The sequence below is a fragment of the Neopelma chrysocephalum genome, unplaced genomic scaffold (genome assembly GCF_003984885.1).
Source record: "Neopelma chrysocephalum unplaced genomic scaffold, ASM398488v2 Primary Assembly neopelma1_176, whole genome shotgun sequence".
NCBI lineage: Eukaryota > Metazoa > Chordata > Aves > Passeriformes > Pipridae > Neopelma > Neopelma chrysocephalum.
In genome coordinates this window covers 42,762-61,025 of record NW_020897838.1, presented here as the reverse complement: position 1 = coordinate 61,025, position 18,264 = coordinate 42,762, and the positions used below count along the sequence as shown (strand labels likewise).

The window sequence follows — 18,264 nt, the reverse complement described above, 5'->3', positions numbered from 1 at the left end:
CATGGCATCCATGGGGACAAGGGTGCTGGAGTGCCCTGGCCATTCCTGGTCACTGTCCCTGTGCCCTGCAGCTCCAGCTCCCTGCACCCACTGCCCTGGCAGCTGGTTGGGAACCCTGGTAGCAGCATGGAAATGTCCTGCTGCTGCTCACTGGGTTTGTCCTTCCTGGTTTCTTTTCTCAGGGCTGGGAACGGCTCCGAGGTTTGTGCTCACAGTGAGTTCTCTGTTCCTGTGCCCAGCCCAGCATCCACTATTTACATCACACTCACCACTTCCTAGAGGTCACTGTAGCAAAACTGCAACTCCTTAGTGAAAGAAGAGCCCAGGTCATGCCTGAAAATGCATCCTGGGTGGGAACTGGAATAAAGCATCCTCTGGGATTCCTGTGCCCTTCCCTTGGCTACGGCAAGTCCCCATGAAGGACACAAAGCTCCCAGGCCTGCACTTCTGTAGGTAAAGCCAACTGGTGTTTGAGCATCCACTGCCACTTCTCCATCACTTGCTGATGGTTTCTTTGAGGAAGACTTACAGCAGGCTTTGCAATGGTCTGAAAGGAGACTGGCACCAAAGGAAAAATGTGGCTATCCAAACATTACTCTCCCTTTTTCTTTTGCTTCTATATGGTACCGTTCATCGTCTGTTTTAGGCAGTGCCTTGTCTCTGTACACTGAAATACACACTTAGACAACAGAATTATTTAAAAATGCTTTGTTGCCAAGAAATGGAATGAAATGTACTCATGATACCTTTAATGACAATAAAATGCTCTTCTTTTTCCTTCTGCTCTAAAACATGCAAAGTATCCTAAAATCAACAAGTAGGCTTGACTGGGTAAAGTGTCTGCATTAGGGGTGTCTGATTTCAGTGTTTTGAAATGCTTCAGGGAGGTCAGGTGTACTGCTTGTCACTGCTGCTCTTTTATGCTGTGTGAGGTCACGGAACACTTTGAAGCACAAAGAGGAAAGTTTAGGTAAACTTTAAAAAGTCACTGTAAAAACCAGAATCCCATTGCATCCCTGTTTAAAGATATAAAATAGGTAAAACTTCCAGAGGTTTTATTCTTCCATTTAAGTGTTTTGTCGGTCTGAGATCTTCAGAAGAATTGAAGGAAAGAGCCACTTCTGTTCACATGATTTGGGGCCTGATAGTCAGTTGGAACATGTGGGATGGGGATATTCTGTTCACACCCCACTGTCTTGAACAGGGGCGCAGCCTCCAGGGTGAGAGATGACAGAGATGGATGGAATGGGCTGCTGTAAGTCCTGCAGCCTGACTGCAGAATTTGCAGCCTGTCCTGTAGTCCCAGATGCTGCCTCCTCTTCCTGGCTAATATAGATATTTATAGATATTTCATTTCTTTGACAAGGGTCCATGAGAGAATACGGGGGAGGATCATCTGTGGGAATATATATTTGTGTTGCTCCTGGCCCCACACATTCATCATAGCTGAAAGGAAAAAGGAATTTTTCATTAGACTCCTGTGAAAAAAAAGCCACAGTACATTATTTGCAGAGTAACAAGGGCAGGTAAGTAAGTAATGGCCCATCTTCGCGAACGAAGATTTGGGGAAAGGTCTTTTACCTTTCCAGCCTGCGCAATGGATTTTTTTTTTTTAGGTGAGACACAGCCTGTGCTGAACTGAGCCCACCCTTTAATCCTAAGGTTCATCTGCCGGGGCCAAGCAAGCTTGGACAATGGCAGTGAGGTCCTCAGGACGTAGGTTTGTTTAGAGTGACCTTCTCATAGATGGATGGCCACACAGGGCTAACGACCTCCATCAGGCCAGGAGACCGGGGTAAAGTGAGAAGAAAAGGATCATACGGTGTTTTGTCCCTCAGCCCACATCTTTGCTTGCCCTGCCGTGTGAGACAATGGAGAGCATAATCCCTAAAAGCACATCTCCAAATCCACGTGGATAATCCCAGAGGTGCACAGGCACCATCAATACAACGCAGCCACAGCTCATTCCTGCTCCCAGCTGCCTGGAAGAGCCAAGTTGGAAAATGGCTGGGGGGGAAGAGGAAGTGGTGTTGTTGTTTGAACCTTTGCTGGAGCCTGAAGTGCAGTGTCACTGAGGGCTGTCTGCAGTGCAGTGTCACCGAGGTCTGTCTGAGGTGCAGTGTCACTGAGGTGTCACTGAGGTCTGTCCTCCACACCCCCAGTCCCTGGTGCTGTGACAGGGCTGGGCTGCAGACAGTGCTGGCAGGGCAGCAGGATTTCGTGCTGAGGGGCAGAGTTGTGATGAATAATCCTGACTCATGTAGATCATTCTGAGGCTCGGCAGATGGGGCAGATGGTCCATCACATCCCTCCCAACGAGGGGGGATGCACACAGACCGATCTGTGGGGTTTCCATGAGGAGCCAGCTCAGGTGTACCCAGGTTTTTAGTCCTGTCTGTGCCACCAAGCTGGTCCCAGGGGAAATATTCACTCCCTCCTCCCTCTGCTCTGTGCTCTCTGTCCTGGTGGGAATGCAGACAGGCTCCTTGGGTGGGAGCTTGGCCTGCACAGCTGGACTTTGATGATCCTCATGGGTCCCTCAGCTCAGAGTGTTCAGTGATTCTGTAGGTAGCAAGCCTGGGTAGAGCAGTGTGTCTTTGTGTTTTCCCATGTTGTGTGTTGCAGGAAGCAGATGGGAACAGGGAATGCACACGAGCAGGCTCCATGTGCTGGTGCTGGGCACTGCCCTGCCTCAAGCCCAGGGCTGTGCACGGAGTGCCCTGCAGCCCAGAGGGGCTGGGGACAACTCCTCCCCCTGGGCTGTGCCTGCTGCTCCAGGGTCTGTCCTGGGTTCTGCTCCCTCGGGGCTGTCCCTGCTGCTCTTGTGTCTGTCCTGGGGTCTGCTCCAGGGTCTGTCCTGGGTTTTGCTCCAGGTTCTGTCCTGGGTTCTGCTCCAGGTTCTGTCCTGGGTTCTGCTCCAGGGTCCGTCCTGGGTTCTGCTCCCTCGGGGCTGCCCCTGCTGCCCCTGTGTCTGTCCTGGCAGCACCTCTTTGCCCACACACCGACCCTGCCTCCACTCCTGCCATCCTTTAGCTCCAGTGGGCTGAAGAAGCTCCTGTTTTCCCAGCTCACTGGCTACAGGCAGGAGTGAGACAGAGCCATAACACCATGACCTTAAATGTTAGACCTGCTTTGTTGGCTGCCTTGTTTAAGCATTTCAGGAGCATTTTAAAACCAATTCTGAACAAGGGAATGTTTCCTGTAAAAAAACCACCTGAAAAACATTTGTCTGGAGGCAGACAAATTGAGAACTGCAGATGTAGTTTATTATGTAGTATTATGATGTAGGATATTTCTTGAAGCTTGGGATATTTAGCATATGTCTTCTCAGCAGACTACAGGCACACATTCTGCCCCTGACTTGTGTCCTGCCAGGCTAAACCAAGCTAATAAACCCTCCTGGCAGGCTGTGGGTGCTGTGCCTCCTGCAGACCAACTTGGAGGCCCTGCCTTGGTTCAATCTCAGCTTTCCCTCAGAGTGCCCCTCATGATTTCCATACAAATAATAGGTTTTGGTGCTGTTGTCCCTAGTCCAGGAGATGGAAATGGTTTTTTGGCAAGGGAAAGGTAAGAAAGTGAAGTCATAGTACTGGGTTACGAAACTCAAATATCCATAAGTGTTTTTATGTTTACATCCCTTTTTTCTAACTTTTATATTAATGAGGACAATGGCTTTAAATTCAGACTAGAAAATTTTGATTTCCCCATCAGAAAATGATATTTGAAAACATAAGTCTGTTCTGAAGATCCTGAGTAGGGCTCCCAGCTACTTCAGAAAAAAGTCCCAGCACATAGGAATTAGAATTATTTTATTTTATAGCATATGAAAAAGATTTCACCCCAACCTCTTCTAAATACACTGAAACTTTCAAACATACCTGGTAGTCTTTTAAAAGCTGTTGGACCTAAATCAGAGATCAAGGACTTGGTGTTCTCAACTCTCCTTGACCTCAGTGAGAGTAAAGGAAAGGTCACTCTTTGCAGGATTACTTGCATCTTTACTTCATTTACTTTTAGCTGCATCTTTACTTCATTTACATTTTGTTGACCCAAAGCCCAGTGAATTTATTTAAAATCTTTCCACAGATTTTGACTGACTTAATCAGGCTAATGAAGAGCACTCACTGTTACCACAGCAGAAGAGTTTCCATTCAGAAAAGCCCACAGGAGTTTCAAGGTGGAAAATTTTCAATCCTTTTGCCAAGACACAAAAGAAGAGAAGCTTCTCTGCCTCCTGATTCTGGGCCCGGGCCCAGCACGTGGGAAATCTGCCACTGAGCTGAAGGAGAATTGGGCACAGTGGGAACTGTTTCTTCCTGGTGTTACCTGATCATCTCCATTTCTCTCCCTTGGATTTAATTTACTGTCTTCCCTGAGCCACAGCTCAGCTTTGCAGAACTGAACTGCTCGGTGGGGTAAACAGCAAACTGAGCTCTTGTTAAGGTGACTTTTCAGAGTCAAGACAAATGGGTACAAATGATGGTATTCAAGGCCTGGCATTTTAGTGTTTAGTTCCAAATATTGATATATTAGTGTCAGGGCAATTTTTTCTTCACACATATGGATGGCTAAAAATAATGATCTCTTTTTCTCCAAAAGCAGGTAATGTTCCTCCCATCATTTTTGGCACTTAAGATCACATTTAAAAAATTTAATAGGGTAATAAAGGGCACATGCCAGACTTTCAATTTAAATAGCTCTTTGGCACCTTCACAGCTGCACCTACAGATTGTTGCGGCCAAGAAGAGAAGTACAAATAATTCAGATAGTTGTTTGGGGTTTTTTTCAATAACTTTTTGTATTAGCAGTTTATGATCTCGATATCAGTTTCCCATGTGCTTTTCTATGCACAGTATCTCTGCTTGGAGAGCTGCCACTGCAATCAGCTATTGCTGTTACCAACAGTGAAGGCTACAGATAAGGTTCCTGGTATTCTCTGTTAAGGACAAAATGGAGGTGAATTAAGGTCATACAAACACTTCACCTCTGTCTTTTTCCTTAGTTTCCAAGTGTTTCGTGGTTGGGTTGGTTTTGTTTGTTTGTTTGTCTGTTTTCTTTATTTTTGTTGGGGTTTTTTGTTGTTTGTTTGGGGGTTTTGGATTTTTTGTTTGTTTATTTTCCCCCTTCTCTTTAACAGTATCAGCAATTTAGTTGTGCTTTCAGAGTGCTGTTGTAGAGGTATTCCTGTAATGAAACTAATGTATTATAAACACTACAAGCATGAATTTTATTTTGCAGTTTCTCCTTCAAAAAGACCTTAATGTCTAAAGCTACAGGGCTTTATGATATCTTTTTTTTTAATTAGAGGAATTAAGCAAGTATTATAAGAAGTAACACACAGTTGGACAGGCATCCACTGCCCATGTGTGTTTGTGGTTGGGAAATCATTCCTCCAAAGAATTAAAGGATTACTTATAAAAAATTGCAGTAGCAATAATGTCTTGCAGTTGATCAGCATGTATTGATGTGAGTGATAATGGACTAAATCCTTCCTGTCACCTTAAAGTGAAGCTTCACCTTTGAGGAGAAGAGGTGAACAGACTCTTGCATTCCATTGCAGGGAGGTGTGTCCCAAACCTGTCCTGCAGTGTGACCTCTGCACCTCTGACACAGCTTTTAGGGCTCTTGCTTTTCACTTGTGAACTTGTCAACTAGACCAGAATGAAGGAGCTGCTTTTCATCAGCTGGTGAGGAGACCTCGGTACCAGAGGGGCCAAGAGGTGCCTGCAGTGATGGACAGCACTGGAAGGATCCAGAACAATCAGGGGTGTCACCCCTGATATTAGAATGATGGTGTTCCATATGAGTCCCTTCAGTGTGATAATAATGCTGCTGTTTCAACTGGGAAAGGGGCAGCTGGAAAGCTCAGGATGTTTAAAGCTGTGGTGTCAACATGAGCCAATTCTGTGTCACCTCTGTTCAGCTGGAGGAGACTGAGGGGAGACCTCCCTGCAGTTCCAATGCCTGGGCAGGGGCAGAGGAGGGGCAGGGACTGAGCTCTGCTCTGGGGGCACCAGGGACAGCAGCCAGGGAATGGCTGGAGCTGTGTCAGGGCAGGCTCAGGTTGGATCTCAGGCAAAGGTTCTTCCCCCAGAGGCTGGTTGGGCACTGCCCAGGCTCCCCAGGGCAGTGGGCACAGCCCCAAGGCTGCCAGAGCTCCAGGAGGGTTTGGATGATCCTCTGGGGCACAGGGGGTGACTCTTGGGGATGTTCCTGTGCAGGGCCAGGGGTTGGACTGGATGATCCTTGTGTGTCCCTTCCAGCCCAGCACATTCTGTGACTCTGTGAAAGGAAGCATCCCCTGCCCTGCTGCTCATTCCCACTTGCTCCTTGCACTGCTTCCTCCAAACCAGGATCCCCAGCCTGGAGCTAAATAGGCAAAAAGTTTGTGTGTGTGTGTTTTTTGGAGGTTCTTGTTCGGCTTTTGTTTTATTTGGGTGTGTTGTTGGAGGTGTGCTTTTTGTTTGGGTTTTTTTTTGTATATTTTTGTATGTGGTTTTTTCTGGGCCAGATTTCTCCTGATTTAGCTGCCTCAGCATAATCAGATGGGCATCAGAAGCACAAGAAGAGAAGTGTGAGAGATGGAGGAAGGGGAAGATCTGAGGCCACAGCTCACAGGTAGAACATTTTGGCCACTCATAAAAGTGCAGCCTCAGTAACTGCTGTGGGAATGAACCATATATATATTTGTGTAGTGTGTGTTCATTATATACACATATAAATAAAAATTTATATATAAAAATATAAATATAATATGTGTTTTTATATATATTTATATAAAATGTGCAATTATATATATTATATGTATAAACACACACATGTATATACAAATATATACGTTTTGCAACTGAAACTGCAATAGCATGAAGCCTGTATGATTTAAGTAGGAAACCAAAAATACTTGCTAGACTTTTACAAAAAAAATACAACAATACTTATAAAATATCCGAGAGATTCAGTTCTGTGAAGTTATTGCACATGTAAAAAGTAGCTGAGGCTACAGCAGTCACAGGAAAATCCTTTTAGACAAGAAAGCCAATGCTTTTGGAAAGGATTATGTTACCATAACATAATAATGGGCCACAGGAACTAATTACACTGCATCTTGTGAACACCATGTGTCTTTTTTTCAGCCCTGAAACAAACCCTTGATTACAGTACTTATGGTGAACCCACTTGAATCCATTGTTTTTTAAAATTCTGTTATCTTGAGGTCTGGTGTATCTTGCAAGCAGTCATCAGGAGGAAGGGGTTCCTGACCATGGAATGTGCTGCTGTCTACATTTTTTTTGGCCTTGTTTCTTGTTTTACTACCCCCATTGTCATTATAGGCTATGTTGTTGAGTTTTTAAGGGGTAATTTTACTGATAAAGGCAAGGAGGGCTGGTGTCTGTTAACATCTTACTGTGTGTAAATGTGACCTGCAAAGAGGAGAATGTTGCTTAAAAAAAATTACAACAGCTCTTCAAGCTGACCTTATTGACTTAGAATGTTGCAGGGGGGGGGAAATAACTTTATAAATTTGTCAGGTCTCATTGCAGCAAGTATTAGGATTGGTTTGTTGCTAAGGAAACCCAAAAGAGCTTATTTAACCAGCTGTCATTCAAGAATTATAACCTACTCTCTGGGGCAAGAAGAAGGTTCTGCTTACAGAATTTTTTAAGATGCAAACAATTGCTAGTGGAAAAAAAAGGCAAATCTGGGGAATGAAGAATTCCTTGTGAAATAGATGTCTTTGGTTTCCTTTGTTCATTTGTTATAGATTCTGACTCTACTAAAATTGCTCTGTTGCACTGTTTCCATTTTGCTGATGACCTACTGCCTTCTTTTGGTAATGACAAACAGAATCACCGAATCTGGCAGATAAATGTGCTTGGCAGGTTTAACCACGATGAAAACACCACAAGGGATGAAAACACCACCAAGGATGTTCATATCCTGTTGTTACCTAATATAAAAGCTGAGTCTACACATGCTGTAAATCTCCTAAAGGAGGATCAAAAGAAAATAAACTCTGTGTTTGATGACCACGTGGGTGGTTCAGTTGATGATGCTGAACTCAGCACCATCTCTGGCTGGGTTGGTAGGACAGCAGCTTGGAAATCTGTCCCTGTTTCCTCTGAGATGTGTTTTCTTAGAATATTCTTTGGTGATGTATAACTGCCATGAGGATGTGTATAATTTCTGACATAACTGCTCTTATAATGACATATGTCATGAGACAGGATGTTTTTCTAGGTTCCATTTTTGATACAGTGCATTTAATAACTGTATTTTAACTTTTATTTTCATGCTTTGTCAGTGAATTATTAACACTAATTTAATAATTTTATATAATAGCAATATATTCCATATTACTGATTGTCTCAGTCATTCACCTAGTTTAATTCTTGAACAGTGACTTAGAATGAAAAGCCAAAAGGTCTTTGTTTATTAAAAATAAACAGAAACTTCTTCCTTTATTAAAAACCAAACAGCCTGAGCTCTGGGCCATGGTAAGCAGGGGAATTACAGTGCAAGAATAACCCACTGGGGTTCAGTGGCACCTTCTCCTGTGCACTTTCAGGCCCCCCAGTTACTGTGTCAGCAGGAAATCAAACTCCAGCTGCCTCTGGGCCTGGATAACATTACATGAGAATTTTTCACCATGCCTGAGTGGGCATAACATAACCCATGGAGAAAACAGCCCACAGTGTCAGTGGGACAGGGCCCTGGGGGAACCATCCAGGGCTCAGTGGAACCACTGCAGTATTTTCTGGGAATGCTGCATCATATATTTGAATGTAGCTGTTTAAACAAGGGGCAGACTCCTCTTAAGACATTCTGGAGGAACATCTCTTTTTATAGCTGATCTGATTTATCTGAGTTTTAAGCTCCCAGAGGTGTGGCCAGGGCACCTCCAAGGTGCCTCTGTGATCTTGGAGTAGGTAACCATGAGCAAATATCACTATTATTATGTATTTTAATGTTTTTAATAGTAAAAAAGCAACTTAAAGTATTGATCAAGGAAACATTTAAGGCTTAAGTAACTTAAGCATCGAAGAGAGAAGAAACCTGGAGTTTGTTCTTTTTCTGCCTTTTCCCTTTTCATGGTTATATCTGGAATTTCTAGTTCCTCACAACTACAATGGGACTATTTGTGTTCATGAGCACTAAAATTCTGTGTCTTTATTCTGTACTCTGTATCAGGATAATCTTGAGGAAGCTATGACTCTTTGATGCATAAATATTTCAGATGAAAACCAAAATTCAATGTAAGCAGTGTTCAGAGTAAGTTGAATATACACCAGATAACATTTGAAACTGTTACAATGCAGTTTCAACATAACTGTGCACCTTTAAACAACAGAAAATAAATGTTTTAAGTAAAACAAGTCATTCTATGATAAAGACTTTATGTGATGCATTTCAGCCTGGCATTAATTTTATGTATGAGAAGAACCCCTTGATCATAAGCAGTGTTTGGTCTCTGCATTTCTGTAACCATTTTACAGTAAAGGACAGAGAAGCTGTGGGCACTGGGTGAGTAACAATAATCAGTTGAGACAAGTTAAAATAATCTCTTGCAACCTCCCAAGACATGGAGTTAATCCACAAACAGGGTCCTAAACAACATCACCAATCCTTGCATGTCACCAGGACCTGCTGATATTTGAGGAATTTTGTCATTTGATAGGTTTTAAGAACATATTCCTAGAAAGGGCTTTGTTTTAATTATTACAGGAATGAATTCTGAGCAGGTGATGGAAATAGTAGGTGCAGGATGCAAGAGAAAGTCTGGGAAATCAGAGAATTTTTTTTTTTTATAAATGCAGTTATCAAAGACTTAAGAGCTTTCAGTTGTGGTTGTTCTCATGGCACAGCAGATTTGTTGTTAGAAATACTTTGTTCTTGAGTTTCATCATGTTTTTCTGCTTTCACTTGCTGCAGAGTTTTTTAAATGGAGGAATAGTTTGCACTTCTAGAGTGAAACTGGGACAGGTGTAAAGAAAGGCTGTTCAGATCATCCAGCTTCCCCACAGATATTTTTGATGACAGAAAGCAAAGGGAACTTTGTGTCTCAGCTTCAAAACATGCAAACTGAGGTGTGAGAAGATTTTTGACTGCAAATGCAAGAAACAAGTAAAGGGAAAGGTGTGGGTATATGAGAGGGAACTGAAAAGCCATGGAAAGAATCTATTGCCAAATGGCTGTAAACAAATTTAAGCTGGAAAGAAGAAGTTCGCTGTAATAATTAGGAATGCTCTGTCCTTAGGTGTTCTGGAATGAGTATAATGGGGACAAAAGATCCTTGCAAACCCTGTTATGGAATAGGTACATTTCTGTTGAAATTTGGGAATAGCACTAGGATGGGAAGGGAGGGGCTTTTGATGGTCTGGTTGTGTGGAATTTGGAGTTAAAAGAATTGAGAGTTTTAGCTGATGTCATGGTATCCAATCCATTTAAAACTGTCATGTTTCCAATGGCATTTTTTACTTTATTGACTGAAATCTTAGTGAGGGTATTGAAGTGAGAAGTGAACTTCAGCCCAAATGTCCATCTCATGCTTTGCCAACTGTCACTGGAATGTGCCAGAAGCTCCTTACCTGGCCTGCTGCAGGGAAATGGCCTTGGCAAAGCAACACACCACAAAATAATAAGTTTTAATGTCAGTTCCCTGCAGGTCTAATTCTGCCTTTCCAGAAAATCTAGGAAGCTGGTCCAAGGCTCCTCCCTGTGATAAGGCTAATTTGCATCCTCAGAAGTGAGGGATGGAAGAGAATGTGTTAGAAATAAAAGTCCCTTAAGTAGTTTGATTGATCTGTTTTTCATATTTAAAGGGGAATTAGGGTCTGTCTTTAAGAGCCCAGTATTTCCTTTTGCCATTTTAAAGTAATTTTTAAATGGATTTGCCTGTTTAAACAATGCAGATTGAACATGGGTGTTGAGAGTACTGGAATTTATCAAGCCTAAACAGGACAATTTTCTGTAGAACTGATTCTACACAGATTAAGCAAGATGAGCAGGTGAGGTAGAGTGAGCCCACTGAAACAACAAACCCCCACACGGATGGGTTTTAGTGGGAATATTGGGATAATGGGCAACAATATTTTTTATTATCGTGTGCCCTGTGGGACACATTTCACTCTGAAATATGGAGAGGACTTTTCTGGCTTGCATTAAAACTCTTCCTGAAGCTAAAGCCCTCCATCTCCCTGAGCAGTCATTCCTCAGGGATGTTCTGTTTTGGGCACTCATGAGTCACAGATGGAAAAGGTGATAACCTTGGTTGCCTAAAGCTCTGTACATTCCTTAATATTCAGTCACTAAGGAGTGAAAAAGTACTTATCTAGGGGGGTGAGATGCATTTCCTCTGGCCAAAAATAATAAATTCCTCCTCATTGCTTGGATTTAGAGACTCTCACAAAGAAAATGTAATAGTGTTTAATTTACTTGGACTTTGGTTGGTACTGTGCTTGAAGCCATTTCAAACATGTGAGCTCAACTTATTTTTAAGCAGCTTTCTTACTCCTTAAATATATGAAAAGATAATCAGGAAAGCTCACTGTAAGTGTGAGTGTTACAAAGAACTTGTCACAGTGAACACAAGCTCGAGATCTCTGTTTATAAAGGTATTATCCCCATGTATCAGTGGCATGATTTTACCTCCCCCCAGCATAGTGAACATTGAACAAATATTGACAAACATTGGATTTACAGGCTTTCCAGTAATTCCTTTCAAAATCATACTGACTGTGATGATAGTTAAGCTGTGGCAGTAGGATTGTTCTTATATTCTGTCCTGGCTGAATTTTTTCAAGTTTGCTAATTTGGGGGGATTAGAATTCTAATATAGAATTCTAATCTATATATGGTACAGAATTGTTGCTGTATCACCTGGATCATCTTCCTCAGAGGACTAAGTTTCTTAGAAATAAATTCTTTGCCATCTCTGATAACAGAGACTATGAACCATTAACTTCTAGCAAAGTATCTGTGCCTGTTAAAAATAGGCTCTAAAATACAACCCCCTACTATTCTGAAATTTCTTAGTTCATACCCACTCTATTTTGTTTTTATGTTTCCCTTCTGCACCTCCTGTAAAATCCATCTGACAGATGCTAACACAGATCTGAGATTCATTAGAAGGTCATTAATTATCCTAAAGGGATGTTTATGGATAGCAGCACTGTGTAATTTGGGCTGTCAAGACAAATTGACCAAATGGTTTCTCTGTAACCACTCAGCAACTGAGGGAGGGTACAAAATTCTGTGCATGGTATCCTTCTAAATCCAACTCAAAATCTAGTGCAAGAAAGAGTTTAGTGAAGGTGTCTCTGGTGATCATCACGCTGAGTCTCAAACGAAACTTGTGATTTAGACATTGGAACAATTATAAACACTCCATGGCATTTTTCATTAATCAATTTATGAATAAAAGTTTCTATATAAATAGCATTTTATATAAACAGTGTTACTGGGCTTTCAGGTGGAGGGTTGAGAGTGGGCAATCCTGAGCTGGGAGCTCTCCCTCAACCTCAGTCGTGTGTTTCATCAGCCTTCCCCTTAAATTAATTTTCCATTCATTTTGTGACTTAAAGGCCGAATGTAAAATCTAACAAAAACACCCTAAACTGATCACCCCCTTGTCCAAATAAAGGTGTCGTGATTTCTACTGAAATCACTTCAGGCACTGTGGTTTTCCCAGGAATGGTGTGTCCAGGAGCCCTGGGTCCCTCATCCCAGGTCTGAGTGCTGGTGCTTCTGGCTGTCACACAGGGGGATACATGGACTGAACGCTTTGGTGGCTGCTCCTGGCAGCACAAACTGCTTCTCACTCACTGAATTCCTTCACAGAAAATACATTTTAAGAGTTATTTGCTTGTGAAGTTGCTTTCCTTGCTGCTCTTCATTCGTGTTCTGCTGATGCTCCACTGCAGGATTAGCTTTTAGCCCTGCTGGTTTAGCTCTATATTATGTCTGGCACCGAGCAAATTGCAAGGAGGAATTACATTAATTTAGCCAGTGCTATATTTCAGTGAACCTACTCTTCAAACTATTATTGTACACAACAAGATTGATCCCAGGGAGTTAATATTTTAAGTGCAAAAGGTCAAGCATGTCTTGTTTATGCTTCGAGGCCGTGTCTGACAGTCAGTTTGCACCCATCAGTCCAAATAATCTTTATGATGTACTAATTGAAAAAATACCCTTCAGAGTTATGCCATGGAGGAGAGTATAAAGGTGGCTGTACAGAAATTCTTCAGGCTTTTACATAAGGCAGTAATTCCTGCAATGCCTCTCACCCAGCCCTTTTCTGAAGTTACAATTGTCTGTCTATATAATGCATTAAGAGCAAGTTTAAAAGTCTCTGTGTAGCTTCACTCTCAGCCATCTGCTGAGCTCTGCTTTCCCTCAAGTGTTCTACAAGTTGTGTTGCTAAGATATAAAAATGACTAAAATTTTAATGGTTTGCCAAAGCTATTTTTTCTAAAATATTTAACTCTGGTAGCAATGAGAAAACAGCAAACCCATTCACAATAACCTTTGCTGTGGAGCAGTGATGCAGAGCTGTAGTTGCTGGGGTGAGCACAGTTCCCTTGTGTGTGCACAGTCACATTTGGGTCCCCGTGGGCTCTGCTCTCACCCAGAAGGGACTCTGGAGGAGGTGGTGGCAGGACACCTTTGTGTCTCTCTGTTCTTAGCACTGGTGTCCCAGAACAGTTTCTTAGAACTAACTCGTTCCAGGCTTGTTACAGAAGTAACTGCAGAATTCACTGGAAAGAGGGTTCATTTATTCCTGGCCTGTGTCACCCAGGTATCTGCTTCCCAACAGAAATCCACAGAGCTGGAAAAATCCTTCTCTGGGCCTGTTTCAAACTGGAAGTGGAAGCAACCCTTGGTATAACCATGAGTGATCTGTGTGCTAAAGAAATCTGTTCTCAGACTCTCAGTTTGTTCCCAGAAATCTGGCCTGGTGCCCACTCAAACTGTTGCTGGGTGTCAGCTGGCTGCCTTTTATTAGTAAAGACTTGTGGGTGTGGGTCCAAAAACCAGTCTGCATTTTAAAGTGGATTTATATGAATTTCTACAAATATAGATGCCAGGCTCAGAATAATTTTTCACATGTGAGCTTTCTGCTAAAATATTTACACTATGTCTAAAAGCCCATTTATTATAATATGACTGGTAATACAAGGGGTTGCTTGCAGAGACCTATATATTGTGTGTTCATACTGCTGACTTGCTCTGTATCACATATGTATAAAAGCAGTCAAAAAAGGGCTGATTTTACAATGTATTCACTCCAAACAGTCTGCTTAGAAGGAGATTAAAAAAAGAAAGAAGGGGGCTGTTCAACCATTGTTTGCTGTTTGTAAGACACGGCACTACAAAATTTTGCTTTTGTTTTTTTCTATTTCCTCTGATCTGAACACTCTCAAGGTCAGTAATAAATATAACATAAAAGTTCTTGGAAAAAGTATGTATTTTTTCCCGGGAGAAACTTGCACTTGTAAATTCATTTCTTTCAAAGAAAGGTGTTTGCAAGTAATTCTACTGGGGTGTTTCATTACTATGCCATCAATATGTTAAATTTTAATGTGGGTATCACTAAATGAGAACTGTACATGTCTTTATTTAGTAAAGATATATTCTGCTAAGGAAAAGTTGAACTTATAGTCAAAAAAACCCAGAGTCTCTCTGCATCTGGATTTTGTGTGACCTGAATTTTTGTACTGGGCGTAGGTCTAGCAGTTTTATTTTCTTTAAAAGGCTTTGCAAGTGCAAGATTATAACACTCAGAATGTCAGGAGAGTTCTTACCGTGGAGGTGGGTCAGGATACATGATGTTGACCTGAGAAAGGATGTCCAGGTAGGAACCAAAGTCACAAGCTTGGGGGAACTCCTCGGTGCAGGAGGATCTCAGCTCTCCAGAAGAGCCACCATGGGAGAAGCCATCTGGAGCTGGAAAACAGGCAATTCAGATTTGCTGCTCTTTCCTTCCGTGGTGGATTCCCTGTCACTGTTTATAACACTGCCATGGATTTCTCACTTTTGTATAAATGCTTATCCGGGTAAGGGAATGGCGTCTCTGTTTTGGGAATAAAATTTCAAGTCCGAAAGAAGTGAAATGCAAACTAGTGTTTGCTGAAGGGGTTGCTGAAGTTCCCGGGGGTTGCACACGTGGAAACCCTGGACCATTCCATGAGGGTTTTCCAAGGAGGGGTAGGCTTTTGATTGTAGCTACGTGTCTTGAGAAAATGCTGTTCTCAATAAAAAACAGGGACAAAAGTGGGAAAAGCTGGAAAATAGTAGAGAAAAATCATCCTGCTGCTGCTCCAGGGCTTTCTTGAGGCTTCCACACAAGAGCTTCACAGCTCCAACCAACAACACAGAAACAAGTCTAACACAGAAAAGAGCACTGACTTCTTAGGATTTATGGAGCAGCTCCACACTTGGGTAGTGTGGCACAATTTAGTTTAAGATTGTTCTTTTGAATATCTCTGAAAAGATGCTTTCCTTTTTCCATTTCTCTAGCACTGTTATTCCTAACAAGCAGTTTGAAAATTGCCCTGTATATTTTTGCCTGGTTTCAGGGTTTATTGAAACTGAAATTACTGGAGCAGTAGATTTAAAAGTAGTGATTTAATCTTAGTGGTCATTATTTTATCATGCCAAAATATTGCTGTTCATGGGTGAAATAGTAACCCCAATTTAACCATTTATTCCTGCTGAAAATAAGGAACAATGGATGTTACCAGAATAGTAGGCATTAGTTTTCTGGATTTTGTTGTTTCATTTTTCCCTCTGTAATTGTCTGTGGGAGTTTGCATTTCACTTCCTTTGGATTCTAAATTTCATTAATCCCTTATCTAGATAAATGTTTCTGGAAAAGCCAAAAATAGCTATTCCTAGCTCCAAGTGGACAAACTGATCATAGGAAATGTGTCCATTAGACACAAAAATTCCTGATCCAAACAATTAAATGAAGTCCAATTTTCTGTACCTCAGAAAACAAGATTTAAGCTAATGTGGTTTTATCTTGCTCTCTATTGTTGTCTTTTCTATATAAACACCACAACAATATGCAAAGAACTGCACTCACAACAAACAGCAGGTAGAGGAGCCTGGCCACAGAGGATGTAATTGTTGATGTTCCACCATTTATAGTATGAATTTCTAAAAGATAGACTTACAGAGTAACTTTGTAACTGTTCCCCCCCCCCCAAAAAAAAGAGAAATAATCTGATTCTGTCATTTCTTTGACAAAATGGCTTTCAGCTTCTGGTCAGCAAACCCAGAAGGGGTCAAAAATATAACTCTACAATTAACTCCTTGATAGTCCCAAAACTTCTTAAAGTTTTTTCTCATTGTTTTTGGGCCTTTTTTTTTGTTTGGGTAAGTGGTTTTTTTGTTTGTTTGTTTTGGGGTTTCTTGGGTGTAAGGAGTAGGATTTGGCACCTTTTTGACTCTGTAATGATGATGACCATTGTATGAGGGTGACCATGGTAATGACATTTATGTCATCAACTATGATGCTTGCAATGCCATTTTGGTGCCCTGTTTTTCTGTTTATATCCAGTTATTAATTTTTGTGGTCAGAAAAACAACATTTTCCCAGTCATTGATGTAGATTGGTGCATAAATTGAAAACAGTTCTGGCTTTCCAACAGATAGAAATGACATCACACTCTACACCCAGGCTATGAAGGGATGTGAAAATGCAACAGAGAAGAAATCTTATACCATATCAAGGGGAAATGATCTGTTTAGGACCTGCTGTGGGCAGGGTTATGTTAACTGGCCTGGGTTATGTTAACCTTGAACTGTGGAAATACAGTCCCAGCACCACTAAACTGCAAAGCTGCCTGTGACCTCCATACCCTATTTTTTATGGTTTTTAATTTTATTTTTTATGCCTTGCACAGAGGCTTTTTGCTGGATTCAAAAAATATGAGTTCTGCAGAGAAGAATTTGAGCAGTCTCTGCAAAATGCCATGAGCCACGAAAGCTGGGGAAAAACCTTTTCAGTAACTTCATCACTGTGGATTCTTCCTGCCTCCTCCAGCACAATGGAAGAGACTCCATGCCCTGCCCAAGCCAGAGAGACCATACCCTGATTTGATCAACCTATGCAGAAGATGCATTGTGTTTTATCTCGTTTTGTGTTACCTGTCCCCCCTGCAAAATCCCCTAAGTTAAAGTGGGTTTTTCCCATGAGGTAATTCCTAAGACCCCAAAGATGAGTTAACCCGAGTTTTTCCCTTACCTCACCTTTGTGAAACCACGAATATGTAGAACCCCCTGTTGAATATGTAAACCCCAAACCCTTTAAATATGAAGTTGTGAGTCCAAGAAACCATTCCAGTTTTCTGCCTCCCCTGGGACCGTCTGAGCTTCATTGCCCTCTGCAGCTTTTTGCTGCCCCCAGCAGTGGGTTCTGCCTGCAGTCATAGAATCATAGAATCATAGAATCATAGAATCATAGAATCAGCTGGGTTGGAAGGGACCTCTGAGATCATCAAGTCCAACCCTTGATCCAACCCTGCTGTGGTTCCCAGCCCATGGCACTGATGCCACATCCAGTCTTATCTTAAAAACCTCCAGGGATGGAGAATCCACCACTTCCCTGGGCAGCCCATTCCAATGGCTGAGCACCCTCTCTGCAAAGAAATTCTTTCTAATCTCCAACCTAAACCTCCCCTGGCACAGCTGAAGACCCTGAGCCCTCTTGTCTTGCTGAGAGTTGCCTGGGAGAAGAGACCAACCCCCCCTTGGCTCCCCCCTCCTGTCAGGGAGTTGCAGAGAGTGAGGAGGTCTCCCCTGAGCCTCCTCTTCTCCAGGCTGAACAGCCCCAGCTCCCTCAGCCTCTCCTCATAGGACTTGTGCTCCAGTCCCTTCACCAGCCTCGTTGCTCTCCTCTGGACCTGCTCCAGCCCCTCCATGTCCTTCCTGAGCTGAGGGGCCCAGAGCTGGACACAGCACTCCAGGGGTGGCCTCACCAGCGCTGAGTCCAGGGGAAGAATCACTTCTTTGGACCTGTTGGCCACACTGATCCTGAGCCAGGCCAGGATCCATTGGCCTTCTTGGCCACCTGGGCACACTCTGGCTCATGTTCAGCTTCCTGTCAATCCAAACTCCCCTGGGACCGTCTTATCTTCATTGCCCTCCGCAGTTTTTTGCCGCCCCCAGCAGCGGGTTGTCCCCGCGGTCAGTCCCTGTTTTGTGTCACTGACCATCCCCGGTCAGTCCCTGTTTCTGTCACTCCCCATCCCCGGTCAG

At 42.6% G+C, this 18,264-nt stretch overlaps 1 protein-coding gene across 1 annotated transcript in view; it reads right to left on the bottom strand.

Moving 5' to 3' along the window:
- BEAN1 (brain expressed associated with NEDD4 1) overlaps positions 1-18,264 on the bottom strand; it is a 52,320-nt gene continuing 34,056 nt past the window's right edge. The window contains 3 exon segments of the mRNA XM_027701977.1: positions 1-1,238; positions 1,240-1,446; positions 14,805-14,946. Of these exon segments, the coding sequence (XP_027557778.1) occupies positions 1,094-1,238; positions 1,240-1,446; positions 14,805-14,946 (494 nt within the window). The 3' untranslated portion in view covers positions 1-1,093.